At 40.2% G+C, this 26,467-nt stretch overlaps 1 protein-coding gene across 2 annotated transcripts; it reads left to right on the top strand.

Annotated features, from left to right (window-relative positions):
* The first annotated feature begins 1,655 nt into the window (after nucleotides 1–1,655).
* Cnmd (chondromodulin) lies at nucleotides 1,656–26,258 on the top strand. 2 transcript variants are annotated; one of them, XM_046454264.2, is made up of 7 exons: nucleotides 1,656–1,823; nucleotides 2,284–2,424; nucleotides 7,874–8,014; nucleotides 13,848–13,961; nucleotides 17,545–17,698; nucleotides 22,201–22,367; nucleotides 25,749–26,258. In XM_046454264.2, the coding sequence occupies exons 1-7, from the start codon at nucleotides 1,752–1,754 to the stop codon at nucleotides 25,959–25,961; spliced, it is 1,002 nt and encodes a 333-aa protein (XP_046310220.1). In that variant the 5' UTR covers nucleotides 1,656–1,751; the 3' UTR covers nucleotides 25,962–26,258. The 2 variants fall into 2 exon arrangements, with proteins under 2 accessions (XP_046310220.1, XP_046310218.1); XM_046454262.2 differs by having other exon boundaries at nucleotides 1,658–1,823; nucleotides 25,746–26,258.
* The last annotated feature ends 209 nt before the right edge of the window (nucleotides 26,259–26,467 follow it).

The following is a 26,467-nucleotide window of genomic DNA, read 5'->3' as shown; positions in this document are numbered from 1 at the left end:
TTGAACTCTGTCTCAGCGGTGCCCAAGAGGAGCCCTGTCTGGAGTTCTCCTGGAGGCTTTCCCGATATCTTAACCTTAATAGGATGTGCACACAAGTACTGCAGGCCCAGCACTTCCCCCAGACTCCTCCTTTTTCATAACTCACATGTTATGAAAAATTTCATCAACCTCAACATGCCTGAGAAGTGCTCCTGCCAACTTCTGTCCTCCATTGGGCTCCTACTGCTTCTTAATCCACCCAGATCTGAAACCTCAATCTCTCCCAGCCTGCATCATGATTGTTGCCAATGAGCCAGGACATCCTGGTCATTAGCATTCCTTCACAACAGTCTTCAGTGATAGTCTTCGATTTCTCCTGCTGTAGCCGTGGATATCCAATCTCCCTCTTCCCTGAGAAACCTCAGTTCTTCCCATGCACCAGCCCCCACATTCCTCAGAAAGGGCTCTGCATACAGCTGGAACCCAATTTGAATTAAGGAAGCCTCAATCCAAAAGAGATGTCATATCATCCTAGTATTAGGGCAGACGGCATCCCCAAAAGTGAAAGGGAAATACAACCCCTGCCCCATTCCACGTAAGAAAGCTAAGTCCTCCCACCTATACACAGGTACATATATGTACACATATATAGTTTCCTCATTCCTTTGGACACATCAGTGTTGAAGGAGTCATACTTGCCATGGTTTGTGTTTTTTTTAATATTTTTTAAAGTTGTAGATAGACATGATAACTTTATTTTATTTACTTATTTTTATGTGGGTCTGAGGATTGAACCCATTTCCTCATGTGTGCAAGGCAAGCGCTCTACCCCTGAGCCACAATCCCAGCCCTGCCACGTTGTTTTTTTCTTGTTGGTTTAACTTAATTCACCAGAATGCATTTTGGGGGAGAAGGGAGGACCAGGAATTGAACCCAAGGGGCTTAACCAATGAGCCCATCCCCAGTCCATTTTTATATTTTATTTAAAGACAGGGTCTAACTGAATTGCTCAGGGCTTTACTAAGTTGCTGAGGCTGCCTTTGAACTCAAGATCCTCCTGCCTCAGCCTCCCTAGCTGCTGTTATTATAGGCGTGTGCCACCGCGCTGGGCCCAGAATGCATTTTTATTCTGGTCTCCCAGGCCCCTTCTCTCCAATACTCTTGGCTTGGCCTCACTTTTGCTGCAGGAACACCCAGAGAAGGCGATCCAAGGCCCTGCACTATGCCCCAGTCCCAGGAGCCATCCAGCAACGTCAAGCCGGTGGAAAGGTGTCCTCACCTTGGCACTGTTAGACCAGTGTTCCCCATCCACCTGCACAGCCCTGCTCTCTTCTTGGTCCCCTTCCACCGGCACCACAACACACATAAAGGAAGACTCAGTGGAAAATGGCTTCCGGTCAGATGTCATGGCAGAGCATCTGACATTTTAAGAGATCCTTGGGTAGGCGGCTTATTGCCCTGGCAATTTAGTATTTCTTGGAATCGCAGAACTCAGCATTCCTGCTCAGATTTATCTGGATGTTATTTGGTGGCCATTGTATAGAAGAGAGTGAGAAAGGGGGACATCTGAGAATGCAGGACGAGTTCCTACTGCTGCCCCGGGGCGGGAGAGAGAAGGGAGGAGAAAGGTGAGGCTCTGGAAGGGGTGGGGACCGCGGAGCTGGCCCGTGACAGTGCGCGCGCTGTGTTGAATTGCCGGGCACGTCGGGGCGCGGGACAGAGCCCAGAGTGCGCGCAAAGTTTCCAAGAGTCTTGCTCCTCCCGCCGCAGCCATGGCAGAGAACTCCGACAAAGTTCCCATCACCCTGGTGGGGCCTGAGGACGTTGAGTTTTGCAGTCCCCCGGTGAGTACAGCCCGGGATCCTCAGTCCTGCTGGCGGGTTAGTCTTTGGGCCCGGGCTGCTCATGAGTGTCCGGACCCACAGAGGAATAGGGGATTTGTGCTGTTGAGTGGTGTGGAGGGGGAGGGGGATTTGGGTGCCCAAATGTGTGCGTGGGGTGGCGCCCCACGCGTGAGTGTGCAAGGGGCTCGTGATCCACAGACAGGCGTGAGGAGGGCATCCCGTGGCTGCGGAGAAAGCAGTCCGCAGGGCAGTGACTCTGCAAGGCGAAAACTTTGCTGATGACACTTCCAAGCCTGAGAACAAGGGACCCTTGGAAGGGAACAAGGAGAAAGAGACCCTTGAGGGAGCTCAGGACAGGCTGTTTCTCACCAACTCCCCTGATTCCCTGGGGACGCAACACTGGGATGGCGAGGTGTGAGCCACGCAGACACGATTGGTCCTTCTCCACCCCCGCCCGCAGGCGTATGCCACAGTGACCGTGAAGCCCTCCAGCCCCGCTAGACTGCTTAAGGTCGGAGCCGTGGTCCTCATCTCGGGGGCGGTGTTGCTGCTCTTCGGTGCCATCGGGGCCTTCTACTTCTGGAAGGGGAGTGACAATCATGTGAGTCCAAAGAACGAAGCGCCAGGCACAAACCGGAGTGGGGGTGCGCAGGGTCAGGAGGCGCGCGGGGTGGCGGGGTCCTTTCTGTTACGTTCAAGTTCCCCCCTAGGTGGAGCTAGAGCACTGGTCTGTGAAGTGCCAACTCAGTGGCCAGCTGGTCCTCTAGGGATACCTTCTCCGTTCTTCCATCCAACTTGGCTATGCTGCTTTCTACTCACTTTAAGCATCATAGCAAGTCAAAGTTTTAACAAAGAATATAGAAACGAAGAGCAGTGGAGCTTCTCAGGAAAGCTGTTGGCCCCCCTTGGCCTGGGGCTTACACTAGGCAGTTGTGTGATCATGCGTAGGGAATCTCACCTCTCTGAGCTTGGTTTCCTCTTTCTTAAAGGAAGAAATGGAACTGAATGACCTCTAAGACCTCTTCCAGCTGAGAAAGAGTAGAAATTAAAGACCTAGGACAAAGGGAGTGGAGAAACAGCCAACCCCTACTTGGGTGTGAATTTGATCTTTCAGGAGGGTTTTGTGACCTATTTTTTACTAACACTCCCTTTCTCTCTCTCTCTCTCTCTCTCTCTCTCTCTCTCTCTCTCTCTCTCTCTCTCTCTCACACTCTCAAAAAAAAAGAAAAGAAAAGAAAAATAAATAAAAAGAAAGAAAAGAGTAACTTACTTAATAGTGGCAAATCTCTTTGAGAATCTATTCTGGCCTAGTCACATGTGATTTAATGGTAAATGTTTCACAAACTACTGTCCTACCTTCTACTATTTATGTTAAAGCTCCATGAGCTCTCAAGGAATATAAAAGCTGCTTCTAACTTGACTGGGCAGAGTTCCAGTGTGTTCTCTAAATACCTGAATGTGTTCACCTATGTAAAAGGGGGCATTTTATCTTGATGACCATTGCCAGGTCTAGTATAAGCTTATTTCAACTAATGGAAAAGAATTCCATCTCCAGGGTATACACAAAGGGCTCTTTCTTAATCACTGTCCTCCTAGGATCTGTAACTGCTGTTTTTCCCCCTCTCCCACCATGAAATTCAAAGCATGAACGAATTCCAGTACTTAGAGAAAATGGTGCTGAAAGCAATTCAACCATTTTACACATCACATCTTCTGCAGTCACTGCATAATTTGTATTTTTAACTCAAATGCCTAATGTAGATAAGCATGCCATTTAGCACTGAGTCTGTTTTAGAGACTATATCAAATTTACAAGCATCAATTTGTAAGATCAGAATTGCACTGTATTTTGTGCGGATTTGAAAAGTGCCTTAATGTATTTGTATTTTAAATATAGAAGCTGGGCCAGATGCTCATATTTGAAAGCAGCAAATCTGAACCTGAGAACGTTTTCAATATCTACATCTCCATTAGTAGCAGGGTTTAGATTGTCATCCCTTTGGGAAATCTGATGGTATTAGAATATAAATGCTATCTTTTGATAGCAAAACCTCAATAGTACAGGCCATTTGGGAATAAAAATAGCTTTGCTTTTTAATTCTTTTAGCATATAGTTTGGTCATGATTTATATAAAAGAAATATCATTCAGCATTTAATTATTCAAGACCAACACAGCTGATTGACAAGATTCTAAGAGAGTTTGAATAATCATACTAAATAAATGAGTCTCTCTTTTTTTTTCTTCCACTTCACTGCAAGATGTTTGGTTGTCTGGTTCAAGAGAAGAGTATTAAATTCTAAGAATACAAAGGAATAGTAAATCATATTTTATTGCCAAGAATCAAAGTTATTTCTATTGCCTACACAGACAGGAGAATGAAGAAAATCATGGAAGTTTTTTTTTTTTTAATTCTCAAAATGCCCTATGTCAATCCATATTACTTGTCTGAAAAACAAACTACAAAATTCAGAACAGACTAAACTTGGCACTATCTAAGCATAGCACATGCACAGGTTTTGCCTTCCCTGAATACAAATCTAAATCACCCAAACAAAACATAATCAAAAAAGGTAAGTCTTCGTCAAGCAGAAAGACATATCAAACTAAATGGATTGTCTCTCTTTGGGGATTAGCTGTGCCTCAGCTGCTCTACGCCAATTTTCAAAGGAAAACCAGCTATAATTCACTTATTCTCCCTTTCAGATGGGTAAGTCCCTGAGAACAGGGCTGAAATTTGGCTGGAGGACAATGAAGCACGGGGTACTAATAATCAGGGGATAACTGACTGGGCTCAAAGATTGAGGCCATTTTTCATCCACATTATTGTAAATGGAACAAGTCGTTGACATATGGGAAATTCCCAACAATGTGAACTGACAACCCCACCCTGTGGGATGAGGGGAGGAGACCATTGCTCAAGGACTTTCTTCTCAGACTAATTTTTTTAGACATTTTCCCAAACATTATGTAATTAATCTTATAGAACCTAGGCCTTATTAAAAACTGATTAACAAATATCCTTGGCTGTAAAAGGCACCATATTGAGCAGAATTTTGGCAAATAATATACTTCATTGTACTTGGATAGAAATAGCCTTAGGTGCCAACAACTCCCTAAGCTTAGAGTAGATAATATATTGCTTCTCCAGCAGCCCAGCTTCCTCCCCAGCTCAGAGCCCAGAACTTTGGAAACTGCAGACTGGCTCCCATCCTGCGCTACCCCTGCCCCTGTTCAGGAGAGCTTTACGAGGGCTCAGGCTTCTCACTGCTGATGCCATGAAAATAGTATACTATGCATACAAGATGGGCTGATGTGCCAGACATGGTAAACTGTAATCCCAGCAGCTTGGAAAGCTGAGGCGGGAAGATTAGGAGTTCAAAGCCAACCTTAGCAATTTAGCAAGGCCCTAAACAACTCAGTGAGAGCCTGTCTCTAAATAAAATACAATAAAGTTCCCAGCAACTTGGGAAGCTGAGGCAGGAGGATCATGAGTTCGAAGCCAGCTTCAGCAACAGCGAGGCCCTAAGCAACTTAGTGAGACCCTGTCTCTAAATAAAATATAAAATAGGGCTGGAGATGTGGCTCAGTGGTTCAGTGCCCCTGAGTTCAATCCCCAGTATCCAAACAAAACAAAATAAATCAAAAAGATGGGCTGATGCTGTTTTCCAAAGGATACAATACCTAATTAGTCAGCATTTGTTGGGGGTGGGATAATGAAATTAAAAGACCACAGGCCAGTCTTCGGTGTTATAATCCTGCCTTCTGAAGAACTGTGAAGAATTTGGAAATGGTTAAGTTCTTAAATGTTGCATTGCTTTACAGTAAATGCTTATGTGCAATGCTGAAATGAAGGGGAAAAAAGCCTCTTGTCACCTGAGTGGAGGACATTCTTGCCAGCAGGAACTCATAGGGGTCTTGTCTGCCAGGCTCCTTTCGACAGTCATCATTCCAGCCATGTGAACAGTGGCTCCTCAGAGAGCACTGGCCAGAACAGAGCCTGCTTTCTCAGCCTGACCTGCAGAAAGCACTGACTTAGCCAAAGAAAACAGGTTTTCCAAACTTGGCTGCACATAAGGACCACCGGAGGGACAAAGCTAAAACAGATTGGTGGGCTCTGCTCCAGCTCTACTAAATCAGAACCCCTAGAAGTGGTTCCTCTGATGGGGCCAGAGTGGGAGACAATGAACCACAGGCATCAGAGTGCCTAAGAAGGAGAGAAGAGGGGCGGTTGAGATGGTCAGGCTAAGCTAGATGCTGATGTTTTCTGTCCTGCTAAATGAATGCTGCTGCCTAAAAGGGTGGGGGATGGCAAAGCCATTTCTACATCTCTGATGATAGAATAAAATAGTACTCTGTAGGTCTTGTACTAATGAATTTTCTCCAAGTAATGATCCAATAACAACAGATAGAACAGATAGGTTTTCCAGTGCTTTTCCATGTGACAGTGACTCTTCATAATGAGGGAGAAAAATCAGGCTTGAATTAAATGGGAGCTATTTGCAGTTCTGACTGGCTGGCCTGACATCAGGTACAAACTGTCTTTCATCAGTTCTCAGTCCATCCTCTTTGAAAATGTACACATATGCATATGTGTCTTCACACAGTATATTCATCATATATAAAATAGATAGATAAAGATAAGTAGCTATAGACATGCCTCTAAGTCCAAAAAAAGAAAGAAGAAAAGCCCCGGTACTATCTCTGCTGCACACAAATCTAGTAGGACAGCAGCACACTGAGCAGGAACAGCAAATGAATTATTTTTAAACCAGCACAGTAATAAGATATCTAAGAGCCAGCGTGGTGACACACGCCTGTAACCCCAGTGGCTCCGGAGGCTGAAGCAGTAGAATCATGAGTTCAAAGCCAGCCTTAGCAACTCAGCAAGGCCCTAAGCAATTCAGTGAAACCCTGTCTCTAAATAAAATATTAAAAAGGGCTGGGGATGTGACTCAGTGGTTAAGTGGCCCTGGGTTCAAACCCCAGTATCAAAAACAACAAAAAAAAGTTAAGGAAGCCCTCTGGATCATTTAATTTAGTGGCAAAAACAAAAACAAAAACATGTTTTTAAGTGGTGAAATTTTTCTAGCAAAATCTTACTCAGAAATGTAATGTGCACACACACACACACATACACACACACCAGAGAAAAAGCAGAACTGCTCTGGCTAGATTATGGGTAGACAGGGAAGGAACATCACAGTTCCACCTGCTTCACCACCCTCAGCTCTGGGCCATGCCTGTGAAGTGCCAGAATTCTAGGTACATAGATTAAAACCACCTATGAGTCCAACTTCTTCATTCTATATTCCAGGAAACTTCCAAGACCCAGGGATATGTGGCATGGCTGGCTATTTTTCTGATTCCTGGACCAGTCCTATTCTGGGCTCCCCTCTCCCATACATGTTACATGGTTCATCCAATAATATGCACTACAATATCATACACTCATCCCATAGTGTGGAGTATTTCTCTTCTGACTCAGAATAGATATGTACCTTGACCATGCTCTTTACAAGTACTGTTCTGTGTTGATATATCCTAGTCCTGTCTCCAGTCCAATATATGCCATATTCCATGCCTCATCTTGACCAAAGGATTTAAAAGATCAATTTTTAAACAGGTGCCACTGCAAACAGACTTCTTCAACTGAAAACCCAGTTGACTCTCACTTCTCAATTTCCTTTTTATCCATCATTGATTCTCAACCCAGCTGCATGATAGAACGAGCTTTAGAAAAGAGAGATCATTACTCAAACCCCATCCTCATAAGTTTTGATTTGATTGGTCCTGGGTGAAACCCAGGCATGCTACCTGGAGAGTCTACCCAGGTGCTCTTGATGTGCAGCCAGGACTGCAAATAGCAGATATCATTGTATTACATGATTGGTATATAGATGAAGTCCTCATATATTAATGCATTACTATTAAGGATGATTCCATATGTCTCTGAAAAGTTTGAAAGCTACGTCACACACTGCAGTTCTAAAGACAAACCCTGAATTGCTAGAAAAAGAAAGCACTACTAACTCTTATGTTCACTTCTAGATTTACAATGTCCATTATACTATGAGTATCAATGGGAAATTACAAGATGGATCAATGGAAATAGATGCTGGGAACAACTTGGAGACCTTTAAAATGGGAAGTGGAGCTGAAGAAGCAATTGAAGTTAATGATTTCCAGAATGTAAGTATATTTCATGCATTTAGAGAGTTTAACCAGGCAAGCCTGGGAGACTTTTCTAATTCAAGGAGACACAGCATCTCTCTCACACACTCACATGGTAACTGTTCTTTACTGTAGTATTAGTGCCACTAATCAGCATGTAGCATGTAGCATATTCCTTCTGAGAAAGGACCACATACTTTGTTCTTCAGATTTTCAAAAGGAAAGGACCACACTTCCATGGAAAAAAGACAATATGAAACAATAGTAATAACACCTTTGGGCACAGTGATGCATACTTTTAGTCCCAGTTAAAAGGAGGCTAAGGCAAAAGGATTGCTTGAGCTCTGGAGTTGGAGGCCAGACTGGGTACTATAGTAAAATTCTGTCTCCAAAAGTAAAAAAGATTAAAAAACACTGTCAAATTCATAAACCCATGCACTTGGGAAAACTACTTTGAAAAACAAATTTTTCTTCTTCTAGGAAATAAAAGATATGGGCCGAGAAGTCAAAATAAAACTTGATATTTACAAAAAATGGAAAAAATCACAATTGAAAAGAGCAAGTTCTTAGAATTATATAAAGTCTTGGCAGAAAGACTTCAAAGAACTATTTCTTTTCAAGCAGTCTTCTGTAACATAATAAATAAAATGTATCCTAGAATATTGCAAGGTCTGAAATCTGAATTTCTAGAGAGGAAGGAAATTTTAAGGATCTCATAGTCCCATCAACAACAAATAGAATCTACTTACATATTTTTCCATTTAATACAGAAATGAGCATGGGCAAAATCTATTTTATAGTTTGTGTTCTCTAGCCATGACTATTACTGAAAAATCATTCAAATTCCATTTGAAAACGAATACTGTTTTGTTTTACCACAAAAAATTAATTTACAGGCTATATGAGATATTAAGCTAGTTAGTGATGCTTCAGCCTACATCTACTACCATCCAAAGTGTCACTCCAGACTAATTTCCCATTGGCCAACATAAATATCTTATTCTCTTTCACATTCTGCAATGAGGAAGAGGCCTCACTATTTGGGTTCTCCTATTAAATCTGAAGATGGAGTAGGTGAAACTTCATAATGAAAAAGAGCTCTTGAAAATAATGTCTCTTCTGATAGTTTATTGGTCCACAAACATCTCATTGACCCATCTTCTGAGTGATGAGAAAAACTAAAGATGTTTTTCATTTAAATGAAAGCACTCATCTTGCTGGCACCAAACGCACTTTGCAAGTCCTTTTGAATGTCCAACAGATGCTAACATTAGAGCCCTGGGATGTTGCACATTATTCGATGATGGCAAGGACAGGCTATGTTCAGAGTGGTCTCGCCCTGGAGACAGGCTCTGCAGCTCGGACTGTGCCCAGCTGTACTTTGTTTGGTCATAGCTTTGCAAATGGTTCTGGTCAGTGCACAAGTATAATTTCTTTGGACCTATTAAAGGCTTTTACTGCAAGACCCAGGACAGGGAGATGCATTTTTTCTTTGTACTACTCAATATAAACTAATAAAATGTGACTCCTCCATGCACATCATTCAATCCAGAACAAAATTGAATGCCTATGATGTGCCCCAATATCAAGATATGCAAAGGGAACTACAAAGATAAGAAAAGATCTATCTCTCTCAAGATGTTCATGTATCCTTTGAAAATATTTTAATCCCAAACCTATATATCTGTTTTATAATCCTTTGGTTCTTTCTAATAATGGTATTGATTGTGTTTTGTTCTCATAGACCATCAGGGCCACAAATATTTTATAAACTGATCAATTTTCTTTGATAGCTTCCACATCTCTCTAAGCCAGAACTGGTGAGTAGAACATTTTTTTTGATGGATAGTACCTGTTATGGGTTTAAACAAGCCTGGACTTTTGAAGACACATGAATCAGCCTCTATGGTCATGCACTATTAGTTTCTCTTCTACTTTAAACCATCAGTCCAAATTCAGGAAGTTATTGACTGAGGCTCCCTCTGTGTATGGGGTGTTGCTAAGCACAGAGGATGCAAAGATGACTGGCACTTGTCTCTCAAGGACCATCCAGTCCAGTCTGGGAGGCAAACACACACACATAGAAACAGTGCCAGGTCTGCCCAGGAAATGTGTTGTGATGAGCCGTGAGCAGAGTGCCATATTGGCATTGCTGCCCATTAGGGGCTTTGAGCAGGTTTGACAGGGATGATGACAATTGAATCAGGTCCTGAGGAACAATTTGGATTTCAACAGAGAGGTAGGGGCAGGACTCTGAGGTCCAGGAAGTGATGACCAATAGGGATGTATATTCCTGCTTCCAGTACACTCCAAAGGGGAAAGAGACATGGTGGAGACATAGGTGGGGCCAGAGTATGATAGGCTCTGAATTATAAATGATCAGTCCCCCTGTTCACCAAGGACCCCACCAAGGTTTTAATAGATCCTAACAAACAAACAAACAAAAAAGAACCCCCCAAAGGAGAAGAGCACTGAAAAAAAGTACATTGGGCTCTGTGACCTCAGATAAACAAACACTGGGCTAATTCATAGTGCATGAGTGAATGGTTCTAGGAGGTTATAATCTCACAAGCATCTGTGCTGCTGATTTGAGCCCCTCAGACTAAATACCCCATTTAAATAACAAAAATCCTGGTTGGAAATTAAAAGACACAATATACTGATAGGTATATGAATGTTCATTGTTTATTTAATTTGTAAATATTTGAAACTTATAATTAGAAAGCTGGGAGGAGAAAAGGATAATATAATCTACCTAGACAGGTAGGTTATTGATTTAAAAAATCAATATAGTCCTCAACTGTAACATAAAGGAAAAATAAAATGAAAGTAATTTATAGTAAAATATGAATCTCATATATAAATGTTTAGCCTGATGCATTAGAAAACATAATAAAGTCAAATTCATGTGGGGTAGTTGAATGACTGTCAATGCCACAACCCGAAATGCAGATGGACACAAGTGTGCTTTGGCAATGCAATGTTATATCATTTTCTCAAACAGTGGACGTAAGTACCAATTTCTCTCTATTTTCACTGTACTTGCATTTGTAGGAAATTCATTGTACATTACAACTGTGCCAAAAATCATTCTCTATTTATATGTAAAACACTGTCGGGTTCTAGGCACAGATTTCTATATAGATGGGTTTTTCTCTTAGACCCAGGACAGTCAGTTCTTTGGGACTACCCCTGGCTCTGTGGGACCTAGTCTCCTTGGGCAGAGCCCAGTAAAGTCAGGAGCATCTTGATCTTTGTAACAATGAAAAACTCCTCCAAAAATTTCTAAAATACCCTTTAGGGGCAGGACTCCATGCCTTCCTGAGAGCCTTCTGGGAGTCACAAAAATAGATGAAATGCCCTAGAAAGAAAAAAAAAATGCACAGCTAAGGTGATTTTTTAAATAAAAATGTTAGGTTTTGGAAATCTTCACTCATTGCCTTTGTTAGCAAATTTCTTCATTATCAGCAGCTTCTAAGGCCTTGATTGTTTGCAAAAAAGCAGGAGGTTTGCTTGACTTTCTTGTGCTTCCTTTAGTTCTCTGTTTAATCTCCTAAGATGTCTGGCCGCTTGATGTGGATTTGTAGCTAGACACGGTGGTTAATACGTGTGAATTCTTTCCTGCTGGTCCTGCCCCTGTGGGGTTTCAGTTCTCTGCAATGTGTAGACTGTCAAAACCAACTCAGTGCTAGATTCACATTTGGTGCTGTTAATCTTTCAGCAGAAGCAACTCTCTCCTTGGGAGTTGTGGTGTTTCCTCCCACACATCTCACATTCAGAGGACAGGAGTGTTTGAAGTTAAGAGAACATATTACATAGGAAGGCAGTTATATCCCTTCCCTGCCTTCTGTTTTTTTGAACCATCGGTCCTAGATTGACATACAGAATAAGAGCAGCAGAACTTTGGGTGATAGCATAGCCAACAGTGGTTCTCCAAGTGTGTTCCTGAGGCCACCAGCAGGGTAGTAGCCAAGAGCTTGCTGGAATGCAAATTTGTAAGTCTGGGAGTGAGACCCCAAACTTTGTATCTTATTTAACAAATGACTGTGATGCAAGGGAAAGTTTATGAGACACTGGTACAGAAGAAACTTGGGTCCAAAGGTAATTACAGTCATTTCAAAATTTAGTTTCCTAAAGAAGTTCCTTTTACCCTAAACTGGTAGTTCTCAACTTTGGCTTTGTATTATAGATACCTGGGGAACTTTTAAGACTACCAGTGCCATACCAATCAAATGGGAATCTCTGGGGAGGGCCCAGAATCTGTGTTCTTAAAATTTCTCCAGGGCATTCTGGTGCTTGAAGTCAGACCCCTTGAAGTTCCTCTGTGAAGCAGGGGATGGTGACCATACCTTGTCTGAATGACACCTGGTGCCAGGAGAAATAGGAAAAATGGGTTATGTATGTGCACGTGGCTAACCAGGCTTCAAGGCAAAAAATGAGATGTTTTGGAAAGAATGAATGAAACTTTCCTACTCCATTCACAAAGTGTTACCCACAAGCTTCATAGGGTTCCTGGTGCTAAATTCAAATAAAGCAGAACTTTCAATGAATCTCCTCCCATGTGATTTAACGATTAACTTTATTCTTCACCTAAAAGGACTGAATCCTGAGCTAGGATCCCTAGATTTGTAAGTGCTTTTCTTCCCCCATTCCTTAGCACCGATTCTGCAATCCATTATCATCCTGACATCCATCTCAACACACATAAGATTGTCAAGGTTCAGACTTGGAGGTGGGGTCTACATTATTATGGAATAAAATTTATGACCTTTAAGACTATTTTTGGCTACTCACTTGTCATGAAATCAAAACCAGCAGAGCAAAAATAAATACTCCGGGGACAGAATATACAGTTACCCTTCATGTCCTCTGCGGGTAGAAGCAGTGGCTGAGCTTCAGCCAAGATGGAGCCTGTGCCAGTGTTTCCCTTGAGGCTGCTCCCCAGGCAGATGAGGTGGAGACACTGTTTATGACTCTCAGGGGACAAAAACAAAAGATCCAGGTTCTCTTCTCGGGTAAGGTCTAGGAGCAGAGTTCATCTCCTGGTGACGTGATGAGCCTTTTTGTTTACTCTGGGCTCAGTAGCTTAGGACAATTAGGAATTAGTAGAATTAATTTGACCAACATCTTTGTGTGTGTGGTACTGAGGAATAAACCCGGGGACTCTTTACCACTTAACTACATCCCCAGCCATATAGATCTATATCAATATGGGTATAGATATATATTTTTTGAGACAGGATCTCCCTAAGTTGCAGAGCCTGGCGTTGAACTTGCCATCCTACTGCTTCAGCCTCCTGAGTCACTGGAATTACAGGTGTGTGCCATTGTGCTTGGCATTGACCAACATCTTTTGAGAAATTTTTTAGGATCACCAAAAAGAAAAAAGAAATAAGACAAAGATACTGAGCTTGAGCTTGTAACTAAATAAACAGTGTAGACTAAATGCCAAATGAGAGAGAGAGACAAGAGGACGGACTCACCTGAACTGGGAGTTCAGAGAGGTTTTGCGGAAAAGCTAGCAATTCATCTGAACTTGTGGTCATCAGTGGAGTCACCAACATATTCTGACCCACTCAAATATTACCCCCTTGTAGTCTCCTCTCCTATGCTGCCTAAAGTACCATTCCCTGACATTTCTATCCTTCTCTGGCTTATTTTCTTCACAATACTTATTTCTACCTGACTTTGTTTTATTTTTAGTAAATAATGGTAAAAGGTAAATCCCATGAGAGAAGGGATTTTTATGGTTTCTTCATTCCCCATACCCAGCACCTGGAATAGTGCCTGCATCATAACAGTTAATAAATGAATGAATGGATAGATGGATGGATATACTTTTATCTCCTAGGGCATTACTGGAATCCGTTTTGCTGGAGGAGAGAAGTGCTACATCAAAGCACAGGTGAAGGCTCGTCTTCCGGAGGTGGGCACCATGACCAAACAAAGCATCTCCTCCCAACTGGTGGGTACCCACTTGCTCAGACAGTGAGAGCTTTGGCAGCTACTGTTTGAAGGCACAACCCCTTCCATCTCCAGGGTCAGGTTCATGACCAGACCTCAGTTTTATTTCTTCTCTACCAAAGCAATTTAAACTATTTTTGTCCTACTCGTTCCAAAGGATCATTCTGAGTTGATGTATTAAAGATCTGGGGAAGTCACATTTAAAAGTGCAGAGAGGGGCTTGGTCCCCATGACCCTCACTTGCCTGATGTTAGGAAATGATCTGATCAGTGATTAAGATTCCACAGTAAAGCTATGATAAGGTGCACCAACTATGGGCCAGAAGTTTTATCAAGGGAGGTTCTAAATTGTTTTGCCCAACATTGAACTGAGATGGCTTCTCTACAATTTCCTCCTTTTAGTTCAAGGTCAGTGCAAGAAAGCTATGTAACATATATTTAATTCCTTTTCTATGTATATCAATTTATGAATTTTGTTGACATAGTTCTTTCATTTATTATTAGTAAATTGCCTTTTAAGTTTGATCTTTTAAAAATTCACTAAGAATTCCACAGAGTTCTAAAGACACATTTAACAATCACACCTTATGGTTTTATGATGTTAGGTCTTACAAAGTAGTCACACCTATTGTGGTGTACCATTTAAGTTGTTCCAAGTATGGTGGAAAGAAAATGGGCTTTGGGATCAGAAAAACATGGACTCAAATCCTAGTGCTGTGGATGTGGCTTTAACTCCTTGAGTCTCAGTTTTGTCATCTGAAAATTGGGGTAGACACACTGTGCCCATGATCCTAAAGAATCTACTAGATGTTGAATGAAAGACTGTTGCTCATTATTGCTAATTTTATTATGATCATCTCTGAGCCTTCCAGTATCCCTGAGAGGGAAGCGCAGCAAGTGTTAGCTCCCTCAAGGCAAAAGAGGGAAAATATGGGTAAGCGAAGGTGCCTGGAAACTGCCTGATTGTTTGCCCCCAAAGGAGCAGCAGCAGGAGTTATCTGAAAACAAAACAAAGCATAAGCTAAAAAACAAAGTTTTGAAAGTGGCCCACCATGAGCTCTTTTCTCTTGCTTACTCCCTGTTTCCCCAGCATTCATCCTGTGAGATGTTTTCCAGACTCCATTGGTCCAGCCATTCTCCTCTGATCACATTTCTTTGTTCCTCTTGAGCTGAGCAGCTCAGAATGAAGCCCATGCTCTCTGTGTAACCCACTGATGCCAATCTAAAAATGGGAACCATGGCTCCTTTGCTCTGACCCCTGAAACTCTCTTACTGCATTATCACTATTTATTAAATACATTTGTACCACTCACTTTCAATCATAAAGACTTTAGTGAACTATCATCCTTGCCATCCTCCCCAGAAAAGGACATGGGACTCATTCTCTGTGCCTTCCATAAGAACCAGCTCCCCAATCATAGCTTACCCAGATCTACTCACAAGCCTACAGTATATTTTATAAGTTACTTTTTGATGTTTTTTCCATGATTTTTAAAAACAACAGTTACTGTAGAAAATTTTGGAAATACATACAAATTTAAAGAAGAAAATAACCCACACTGGCACAATCCACAGATGACTAATGATAACATTTTGGTGGATTTTCTGTGTTGGTGGGTGTGTATCAGATATTATTTTCATAAGTGATGTGAGACTGCTGTATTATTATTTTCACTTTAGTTCTTTTAAAATGTAGATTACCATGTAGATTATGTGATTATAATTTTCAAAGTCATTTATTCTTTTTTTAAAGTTGTAGATGGACCTTTATTTATATGTGGTGCTGAGAACTGAACCCAGTGCCTCCTCATACATGGTAGGCAAGTGCTCTACCATGAGCCACAACCTCAGCCCAAAAGTCTTTTATTCTTGAACACTTCCATTATCTTCAATTTTTCACTATTTCAAAAAACAATAATTAAAAATAATTATTTTTGAATAAAAAATAATTCACCATGGTAAACATTTCTGTATTTCAATTTTTGCACCTGATTTTTTTTTTTTTTTGCCATAGAGGTAGATTATTTGTCCTGTGTTTTAGTTGTTTCTATCATGCATGATGGACCCTCTGATGGACAAAAGCCAATTCAGCCGATACACTGTGTGAATTAGACGTGTGCTTGGCTGTCAGCAGCAGATAACTTCACTTAGAGTAACTTAAATAGGGACTTGTTTTTCTCCCACAGTAAGCAGTGCAGAAGTAGGCAGCTGTGGAATTGCTCAGGGGCCAGCATCTCTTTGATTTTTATTTATTTATTTTTATCTTTCCTTCCAATTCCAAACGTGGTGGCAACACACAACCTCTTCTTTAGTCCAAAAGAGGCTGAACAGGGTGAACTGTGATTTAAATTTGATAGGTAAAATCAGGTCTCAGTTCCTCAACATACTCCAGCCTGGATTTCAATAATCAGCACTGGCCAGCCAGGCACATAGACCACTGGACAGTATGAGAAAGCAAGTGTCTATCCTGGCAGGGGCTGTCTCCAAGGAAGTAGGACTGTGTTATGAGGAAGGGGAAGGAGGAAGGAATGGATAAGAAACTTCGAGTATGTGCCCCAAGATTTATTTGACATTCTTAGCTTATAGAATGCATCTATATGCATTATCCCTATCATTCCATTTTCCCCCACATACTTTAGATTATGATGGGGCAGATTTATGCATCACTTACTCCCACAAATTTTTTATCAGTTTGATATAACTTTAAAAAGCTACTGTACTCAGAGAGCATTCATTTCCTGGATGGAGCCATTTAATTTAAGGTAAATAACTGGATTACCTGAGTGTTAGCTTCTTCCAATAACTTTAAGTTGTTTTAATGCAACCATAAGCCTGAGGGAGAAAGCATAAATGAAGTGCTGCTTTTAACTGAAAAGTAAGGAGAAAACATTTTAATTTCTCCAACCTATTGCAAATTAATAAATACATGAAAGGAACAACCTGGCAAAAATAAATTTGTCTCCTGGGTTATCAAACCATCCTCAGCATCTCTCTGTAGAAGAAAATCTAGGGTTTAGCTTTGAAATCTCAGTGGTGTGCCTGATGTGAGGAACATCTGAAATATGTTTTGTTATAGCTGAGAAATGGAGAAATGGTTTATGTTAAATACTACTTTGAACTGGAGACATTAAAGAACCAATCACTTGCTTTTTCCATTGTTGTTAGGAAACCGCAGAACAAAACCCCAAAAGATTTTCACTTCAAATGAAGGGTTCCTCTATCCTTTATAGGATTTCAGGGTCTGTTCAATTGCTTTTTTGCAAAAAAAATCTTTGATCGAAAACATTAGATTAACCTAAATCTCAAAGTTGGTATCAAGTAATTTTCACTTCAACACAGAACACTTCCATTCACACATTACAGCTATCCAGAGGCAGGGTAACAGGAGGTGTGCTGAATACTGTGAAGAGAGCTACAAAGAGATTGAAACCTGAAAGTGTGTGTGCATGGCACACACACTCACATGCAAGACACACACAGAATTCTGTTTTTACAAGGTAAACTAATCTTTCAGCAACCCACAACTCAATCTGAAGCATGTCCCACCATCTTCTTTACTCATGTGCATTTCATTTTTAATTTCAGGAAGGCAAGATCATGCCTGTTAAATATGAAGAAAATTCTCTTATCTGGGTAGCTGTTGACCAGCCTGTGAAGGACATCAGCTTCTTGAGTTCTAAAGTCTTAGAACTCTGTGGCAACCTTCCTATTTTCTGGCTTAAACCTACATATCCAAAAGGTAACATTTTAAGTTCTCTTAATGGTGCTTGGAATTCTTCCTGGTCCTGTGAGATTCCTCCCTGCCTCTCCACAGGTCTGAGCATGTAACAAGAAAGATAACATCAGGATGCATGAGATGGTGTCTTGGTAATTAGCATGAGAGATAAAAGGAGAATGACAGCTGTGACTGCCGTGTGGAAGGGAAAGAGCAACAGGGTTAAAAGGAGGCAGTGCAGGAAGACAGAACACCACTGCATTACCTGCGACTTTTATTTATGATGCTCCCACTTCTTGCCGCTGTGCCCCTTAATCTCACTTGTTTGCACCTTCCAATTTTACATTTTTTTTATTCCTAAGGCATAGAATCAAGGGACTAAGAAACTGTCATGCCACCGAATCTTTATTATGCTCAAACCTAGAATTATGGGACAGCCAAAAGCTGCTGTGGGTATTCCTCAACTTCTAAGCTTGAGCATCAGCTTCCAAGTCCAGGTAAAATAAATTCCAGGTCCCTGGGGCTCAGAGATAGGCTGGAGCATATTTTTGAGCTATTTCCAGGTGACAAAGGGCAGGTGAGACCAGCAGGCCTCACTCTTTCCCCTGAGTCTTTCCTGTCTCTAGAGGACTTCTCACTTCATTTCTACTGCAGTCATTGACCTTCCCAAGGTCTACTTTGTAGCTCTGGTTCAAGGAGGGGAAGGAGTGAAAGCCTTTCTCCTCACACAGCTGAGATAGGCTGTTTTCTGAAATATTCTATTGAACACCAGAAAAGAATAGAATGGAAATGAAGAAAGTAGAGGCATTAGAGCCACTAGGCTTGGTGGGAGACTTGTTATGGACAGTTAGTGTTTAACAGGTAGTTTCAGCTGTTTGCAAGATGAAAAGAGTTCCAGGGATGGACGGTGATGGTTGTGCAGCAATGTGAATGCACTTAATACCAGTGAACTGTACACTTTAAAATGTTTATAAAGTGAAAAATTTTTGTTTATAGGTTTTACCACAATTAAAACAATACCCCACCAGGCTGAGAAAGTATAGGTTTCTGATTCTTCCATGACTAACTTATTCTTAGTTCCTATTCTGTTCCAAAGCCTGGAGGAGATGGCTACTCTCTAACCCAGGACAAGCTGACAGAATCCAATGCATAAGCCACTGACAGTGGCTGCCAGGCATGTCAGTAAGTAGTATCTGTCACCAAGGGGCTGGAGAAGGACTGCCAAATAGTCTGTGCTCTTCTCATCTATGCTCTTGCTCAGGTCTGTGGTTGTAACACAATTCTATGGTCACTTGCCAAAATCCTGCTTTCCATTCCCCACCTTCCTTCACCCAGGTGGGGCTGTTAGTCAGCTTTTTGTTGTCATGACAAATATCTGAGGAAAAAAAAAACTAGAGGAGGACAGATTTATTTTTTTCTCAGTTTCAGAGGCTTTAGTCCATGGTTGGCTGGCTACACTGCTCTGCACCTAAGATTAGGCAGAAGGGTGTGGCAGCGGAAAGCTGCTCAGCCTGTGGCAGCTGGAAAGCAAAGAAAGAGTGGTAGGGAGAGGGCTAGAGACAAGATAAACCTTTTTAGGGCATTCTCCCAGTGATCTACTTCCTCCAACCATGTCCCACTGCCTAGAGTTTCCAATGGACTTTCATTGGTAGTCCATTTAGCTACCAATGAATTAACCTATTGCTAAAGTTAGAGACCTCATGATCTAATCACTTCCCCAAACCCCACCTTTGAACACTGCTGCGTTGAGGACGAAGCTGTCAACACATGAGTCTTTTGGGTTAACATTACAGATCCAAACCATGACAGTGAGCCTTCATGCTTTCTACTACCCAGGAACTACATTTTCCAGTCAAGGACAAGAGTCCCCGCACTGTTATCACATAGAGCTCTCCCCAATCACATTCTGTCTGAAGACAAAGTCTCTTACCCAGAGTTCATTCCCTCATTTGACAAACCTATCATGTACCACATAACTTATTTAAGGCTTCTGAGGTGCATCAGTGAACAACAGACAATATTTCATGCCATCAAGGAGTTTTACATTGTAGCAAGAGGACATAATTGACATTAAATTAAGAAAATTATATAGTATGACACAAGGTGCTATGCAAAAATAACAGTGCAGGACAAGGGGGTGAGGAGTGGGGATGGGAAGACAGTATAATTATCAGTGCTAAATGATAGACACTGAGTAACTTCACCCTTGGGAAGGAGCTTGTTTCTTTCATCCAAGATGTTCCTTGATCCCTCACAGTCCAGTTGCATGACAACATTCAATCATCACAAGATCCATACAAGAATTACACATATGGGACTGGGGATATAGCTCAGTGGCAGAGTACTTGCCTAGAATGCACAAGACCCTGGGTTCAATCCCTAGAATGTAAAAAATAAAATAAATAAAAAGAATTATATATTCTGTGCATGAGAAAAGTAGAAACCAGCCAAATGCCCCAAGATTAGAAAAGGGTTAAAAACATATTTATCCTTTATATATTTGTTTATATATAAATACATTTATATCTTATACATTTACATATAAACATAATTTTATATATAAATATAAATGTATTCATAATAAGTATGTATATGTATACATATCTCCAAATACATATATTTATATCTCCAAAGAATGGAATAATATAAATATTAAAAATAAAGGTAATGAAGGGTTAAGCTGGGCTCAGTGGAAAATATCTGTAATCCCAGCCATCTGGAAGTCAGAGGTAGGAGGATCAGAAGTTTGAGACAACTTAGTGAGACCCCATCCAAAGGGCAGAGCTTGCTTCAATCTTTTGTTGATTGTATTTTACAATAAAATCAAGAAAATAAACCTCCCTCTAGATGGTGTCTGTTTCCCCTCTAATTCTAATAAATGCCCTCAACTCCAGGGTCCAATAGCCCTTGCTCTGCAATCTGGAAGCCTGAAGGTCATTGGGGTCATTTATCAAAGATGCTGTAAATGGTGCCTGGATGCAGGTCAGAAGGGAAGCAGAGCGCCGATGTCCACAGAGCTCTGACTTTGCGCCAGGCACTTCCCTAGAGCATTACATTTTGTCCTTATTTAATCTTCATTAATAACTGTTGAGGTGACTCTTCATATTCCTATTTTACAGATGAAGAAACCAAGGTTCACAGAGATTAGGTAATTTGCCTGAGGTCATTCAGCTAGTAAAAGGAGTTGTGGACTGAATCCAGGTCTCCCTGATGTTTATCAAAAGTTATCTATAGCTTTAAAGCATACTAAGTGTTCATAAATAACAAAGCATGATATAATCATCATCATCATCTGACATTTGAGTGATTATAAACACTTGTGCTAAAACCTTTAGATATAGATTTTCATTAACCTTGTCACTATCTTATGAAGTAAATATTTTTATACTCATTTTACAGATGAAACTGAAGCACAGGGAGACACCAAAGTGCATACTGTATGGTACTTTTCATCTGTTATTCGGCCATTGGTGGCACTGCCTGATGTATGAAGCAGTGTGATTAACTAGAGCGGGGGTTTGGAATCAGAATTCACATCTGTGATTGTGGCCAGGCCACCTGGGTCTTCCCAAGACTTGAGGCTCTCATATATACCAGTGGCTGCTTTTTCAATCCCATAGAACTTTTTATGAGAATCAGCCAAGATAATGTACTTTGCAAACTGTAAAGCTTTATACCTATATAGCCAATCCTTTAGGAATAGTTACAATTACTGGTCTATTAGGCTAGGGATACAGCTCAGTGTAGAGTGCTTACCTAGCATATGTGAGGCCCTCGGTTTAGTTTCCAAAACCATTAAATAAAAAGATGTTTTGAGGAATACTTAGGGCTGTGAGAAATAGAATACAGATCAGTGGTTTCAACAAATATGGTTTTGTTTTAAATTATTTTTAACAGCCAGAAGCCTGGAGGTATGAAGTTTCTAGCATTATTAGCTTCTCTGTGATACTATCATGTTTCTTTCTAACTTAGCGTTTTGCTATCTGTAGCATGGTGGTTTACCATTCTTGTGCCTAACACTTCATAGTCACAGGTTGACTCTTATAACTCTAGATATCACATCTACATTCAGGAAGGGTAAATAAGATAGAGGAAGTTATATCTGTCCTGTTGTACCAATAAAACAAACTTTCCCACAAGCTTCACTAGCATATTCTGCTTATGTCTACCAGATATGGTCATCTGTCCATTCCTAATTGTAAAGGAGGCAGAGAAAATCAATAGTATTTATTTACTCAGCCCCATACTGAAATGGTAAAAGAAAACAGTTGTTGAGAATGGGATTTTGTCAAACATCTTTCAATGTCTGCTTCAGTTAGTATTATAAAACCAAAACGAATTATCTGTATGTCTTAACTACAGACCCAAGACTCTAAAAGATGCTTTCATAAAATCATCAGTACAAAAAGTTACAAGAGTACTCATGTTTATACTTTGACATTCTTATGTTTTTCACCCTGGAAAAAAAAATGCAGATCTAACTTGCTTAATCAAATAAATGGATTAATACACGTCAATTTTTGCAGAAATCCAGAGAGAAAGAAGAGAAGTAGCAAGAAAAATTGTTCCAATGACCACAAGAAGACCACACAGTAGGTCCCGGGGCAGCCCAGGCCCTGGAAGACTGAATAATGAAACCAGACCCAGTGTTCAAGAGGATGCCGAACCCTTCAATCCTGATAATCCTTACCATGTGCGTACTGGTGTTCTGGTGACATGCCCAGAGGAATGCATTCAACGTAACTCTGAAATGGTCTTTCTACTTAAGGTTTCATACAAGCACTTAATATTCAACTGAGAACTTTACTCAGTTGTTTTAAAAATACTTCTTCATCTATTTGGCAAAAGGTTTATAATTAAGGGTAAGAACACTTAACATTGCCTCTGTAGTGTAAAATCCTTATTGGTTCTAACTCTATTCAAAGTTACTTTCTTTGCTCTCCCCTTTTGTCACAGGAAAATCCATGAAAACAAATTCATATCATGTATTTGATTATTTAAAAATGTTTCCAAGAGTGTATGCACCCTGGAAGCAACACACAATGTGAAAGTATTCTCTTTCCCTCTTTAAATCCACTTTATTCATCCATTTAAGAGACATCTGTGAAGAACCTGTTCTTTCTCAGGCCCTGTGCCCACAGTTATTAACTTCTGCCCTGAGGGCTCTCAGCCCTCAAGGAAGGGATAGACTCAAACACAGATGAAAACACTAGCCTGCAACTTGGAGAATTGATGTTTGTTAGGATGGCACTAAGGTGCTAAAAACTCAAAATCTTCAAAGTATCATTTACAGTTACTGTATTTTGCAGGCAGCAAAAAATATACATATTTGTAACTAGTTATTAAAATAAAAAATGTATGCACTTAAAAAAAAAAAACTCTACAAAGGGAACAATGTAAAGTGTTTCCCTTCCATCCCAGACACCCTGCCAGCAGCAGCCTATTAATTATTATTTGCCCAGTTTCTTTGCAGAAGCACACACACACATATGTGCAAACACACTGTAACACAAAAATTCTATGCCTTGCTTTCCAGGTTATGGGTGTGTGATATATATATATATATATATATATATATATAAATAAATAATATTTTTCCTTTTTTTTTTTTGGTGCTGGGGATTGAACCCTCCCAAGGCCTCACACATGCTGGGCAAGCACTCTATCACTGAGCCACATCCCCAGCCAATGTCTTGATTTCATTCCCATAAAAATACAGTATTTTGGAACTTGTTCCATATCTCCTACATAGTTCTACATGTACTTAATATACATTTTAAAGGCTACCTATAACTCCTACATAATACACATTAATTCTATGTATCTTTTCATTTAGTAGTATTCCAACATATGGATGTACATAAACTTACATATTTCTGCTTTGGTAGGCATATAAATCATTTCTCTACAGCAAATACCTTTAGAGAACTCACAGGGATATGGGGAGTAAATGAGGTAATGCAGGTGAAGTCTTAGCACAGGGACTAGTACATAGCATTAACTTGTTCGTCGTTAGCTGTTGTATCTTTTGCACACGTTGTCTTTAGCATACTGAAGCATGGGTCTGCTACATACAAGTAGATGGGACTCTTATATTTTAACGGATACCAAGCTGCTAAGGAATTATACCAGCCACGTCTGCAAATGGTAATGGAAGGACCCACTTACTATTGAAAGAAAAAAATTTTTATTTTTCTCGCGTGATACTGGGGGTGATCAAGGTCCTCACACACATTGAGCATGTCCTCTAAAATTTAGCTACACACCCATCAAACTTTAAAAAAAAAATTAAGTCTTATCTTGCTCATCTTTTATTATGTGTAAAGCTGACCATCTTTTCATGCACTGTGTGCATGTGTGAAGCATTCAGTCCTACACTGCTTCATACAAATGTATTTTCTAGTTTATCATATCAGGCTAATATGTTTTAGAAAGATTTAAAGCCAACAGTATTTTTTAAATAATCCCAGATCTTATCAGAAAATTCAGGGCGCCATAGTATTTCCATAAGCACAACTAAGAAATGAAATCTGAATAGGCAAACAAAAGTTGATGATCCTTGAGGTGGCTGGGTGGCAAACAAAAGTTGATGATCCTGGAGGTGGCTGGGTGGCCTGAAATCAGTTCCAAAGATGAGGGTATCAGCCCCTTTACAGAAGAGTAGGATGACTTTGCCCTGGTTCTAGACTTGAGTGATCCATATTCTTTAAATAACACTCCAGTTATAACAATATTTCCCTTTATTATATGTTTGGCCATTATTTGTCTTTCACATATTCCTTTAAAGAGAAGAATCTTACAGTAACATTTTTTTTTAATCCTGACAAATCTTGCTGAATCCTCAGATAAGACCTCAACCAGCAGATCTTTTGACACCATTGCCCAAAAAGTCAGCTGTAATTTCAGTTGGTTGTTTTTGTTCCAGATGTATCTAATCTCAAAGCGATAAGGAGAGAAAAAATAAAAATAAAAAACAGAGTAAGATATTTGAAGATGGCATTTGAACATGGCTGAATCAGATAGTGTTAAGGAATTGTTAATTTTGTTAGGTGCAATAATGACAGTGTGGTTGTGTAGGAAAATGTCCTTTTATTTTGGAGGCATTTCTAATGTATTTATAAATGAAATGTTACAATACCTTCAATTCTCTTCAAATTCATGTCAGAATTTGTCAAATTGAGGTAAGTGTATTTATGTTCAATATTCAGTTTTTTCCATTTTTTAAATAAATTTAAAAATTTTAACACCTATCCTCCTAATTAAGATTACATTTCCCACCAACACCAATCAGCTACTTCCAAGGAGTTAAAAGAAAATGAGAATTTTAAGGGGCAATACTAGAGCAGACAGAATCTTAATCCCTAGATATTCTTGAAAAGGTAAACCAGATATGCAAATGAGCAGGGGACAGATTCCTCCCAGCTTTATAATTTCCCCAGCAATGAAAAGACATTGTTACATCAATTATGATTTTGTTGGCAAAGCTGTCTTGAATTCTTATGGATCTTGAATGTTATAGACCCTTTATGACTCTATGGAGATAACATTCCCATTTTGTTGCTGAAAAGAAGACAGGAGAAATGAAATGACTTGACAATGTTCTGGAAGCAAGTAGAACTGGGACTAAAACTTGTTCTTAGCTTAGACCCATGGGTTTCAATATGTGCACCCTGGAGCCTTGGAAAAAATTACTAAAGAAGGGCACCTGTGTTTCACTGACTTAAAATTAGCAGCGGCAGAAATGCTACTTTTGATCATAGTATTTATTTTCTTACTTGAAACTAGTTGAGTCATACTATTCACGTGTGAATATTCATAATCATGGCTCATTAAAGGCACAGAAGAACTTCAGAGTGCCATTTAAAAACCCCACAATTTTCTGTCAATAACAGATAGGTAGGTGAGGATTCCTTCATGTCAGAAGACATTCTAAATGATGGCAGTTACAAGTAGATTTTGCTGATCTCTTATGGCGTATTCAGTCCAAAAAAACCTCAGGATCGTACTTTAAAACAATGTGCGATAACCTCATTATGAAGAAAAATAAAGATAATTCTGTTTTATTTCACAGCAGCAGGAAGGAGAAAGCATGACATTTGATCCTAGACTGGATCACGAAGGAATCTGCTGTATAGAATGTAGGCGGAGCTACACCCACTGCCAGAAGATCTGTGAACCCCTGGGGGGATATTATCCATGGCCTTATAATTATCAAGGTTGCCGTTCGGCCTGTAGAGTTATCATGCCATGTAGCTGGTGGGTTGCCCGTATCTTGGGCATGGTGTGACATCACTTCATGTAGCAGGTGCTGTCAAGTAAAATTAACTTGTGAGTTGACAACCAAAGAAGCATAAAGCATGCTGATGTTGAGGGACCACAAAGTATTTCATTCTAAACCTAAGCAATGTTATCCTAAACAGAACTTCTCAACTGCTTTCCAGAACTTTACCTAGTATGTGAAGTACACTGAAAAGATGGTATAAAGTCTATAATGCCATATCTTTATTATGTGGTTTGCTTTAACAAGGCCTATGCAATTCTTCCCCAGCTCTTAATAAACATAAAAATTTTATAATCTGTCAAAGACCTCATCATTTGAGTTCTTTTTTTTCATCAACCACATTCAAAATCATTTCAAGCCATTCTGTTACTTGTAAAAAATTCCCAAATTATTTTTAATCTTTTATTCTTCCCAGTCTTGCAAAAGTGCCTGGAGTTCCCAGATAAAAACACAAAAATAGGACAAATAATGGAATTTACCTGAAAGTAAGCAATGCAATCTCACCGTGGTGG

Source organism: Marmota monax, unplaced genomic scaffold, assembly GCF_021218885.2.
Source record: "Marmota monax isolate L192 unplaced genomic scaffold, Marmota_monax_Labrador192_F-V1.1 WCK01_AAM20220418_F8-fsc00011, whole genome shotgun sequence".
NCBI classification, from domain to species: Eukaryota; Metazoa; Chordata; class Mammalia; order Rodentia; family Sciuridae; genus Marmota; species Marmota monax.
Note: the sequence above shows the minus strand (reverse complement) of the source record. Positions and strands in the feature narration are given on the sequence as shown.

Coding starts and splice junctions, on each gene's coding strand:
- Cnmd (XM_046454262.2), top strand. CDS start 1,752: ATGGCAGAGAACTCCGACAAAGTTCCCATCACCCTGGTGGGGCCTGAG. Junction 1,824..2,283: donor TTGAGTTTTGCAGTCCCCCG/GTGAGTACAGCC, acceptor CCCCGCCCGCAG/GCGTATGCCACAGTGACCGT. Junction 22,368..25,745: donor ATCCTGATAATCCTTACCAT/GTGCGTACTGGT, acceptor TTTATTTCACAG/CAGCAGGAAGGAGAAAGCAT.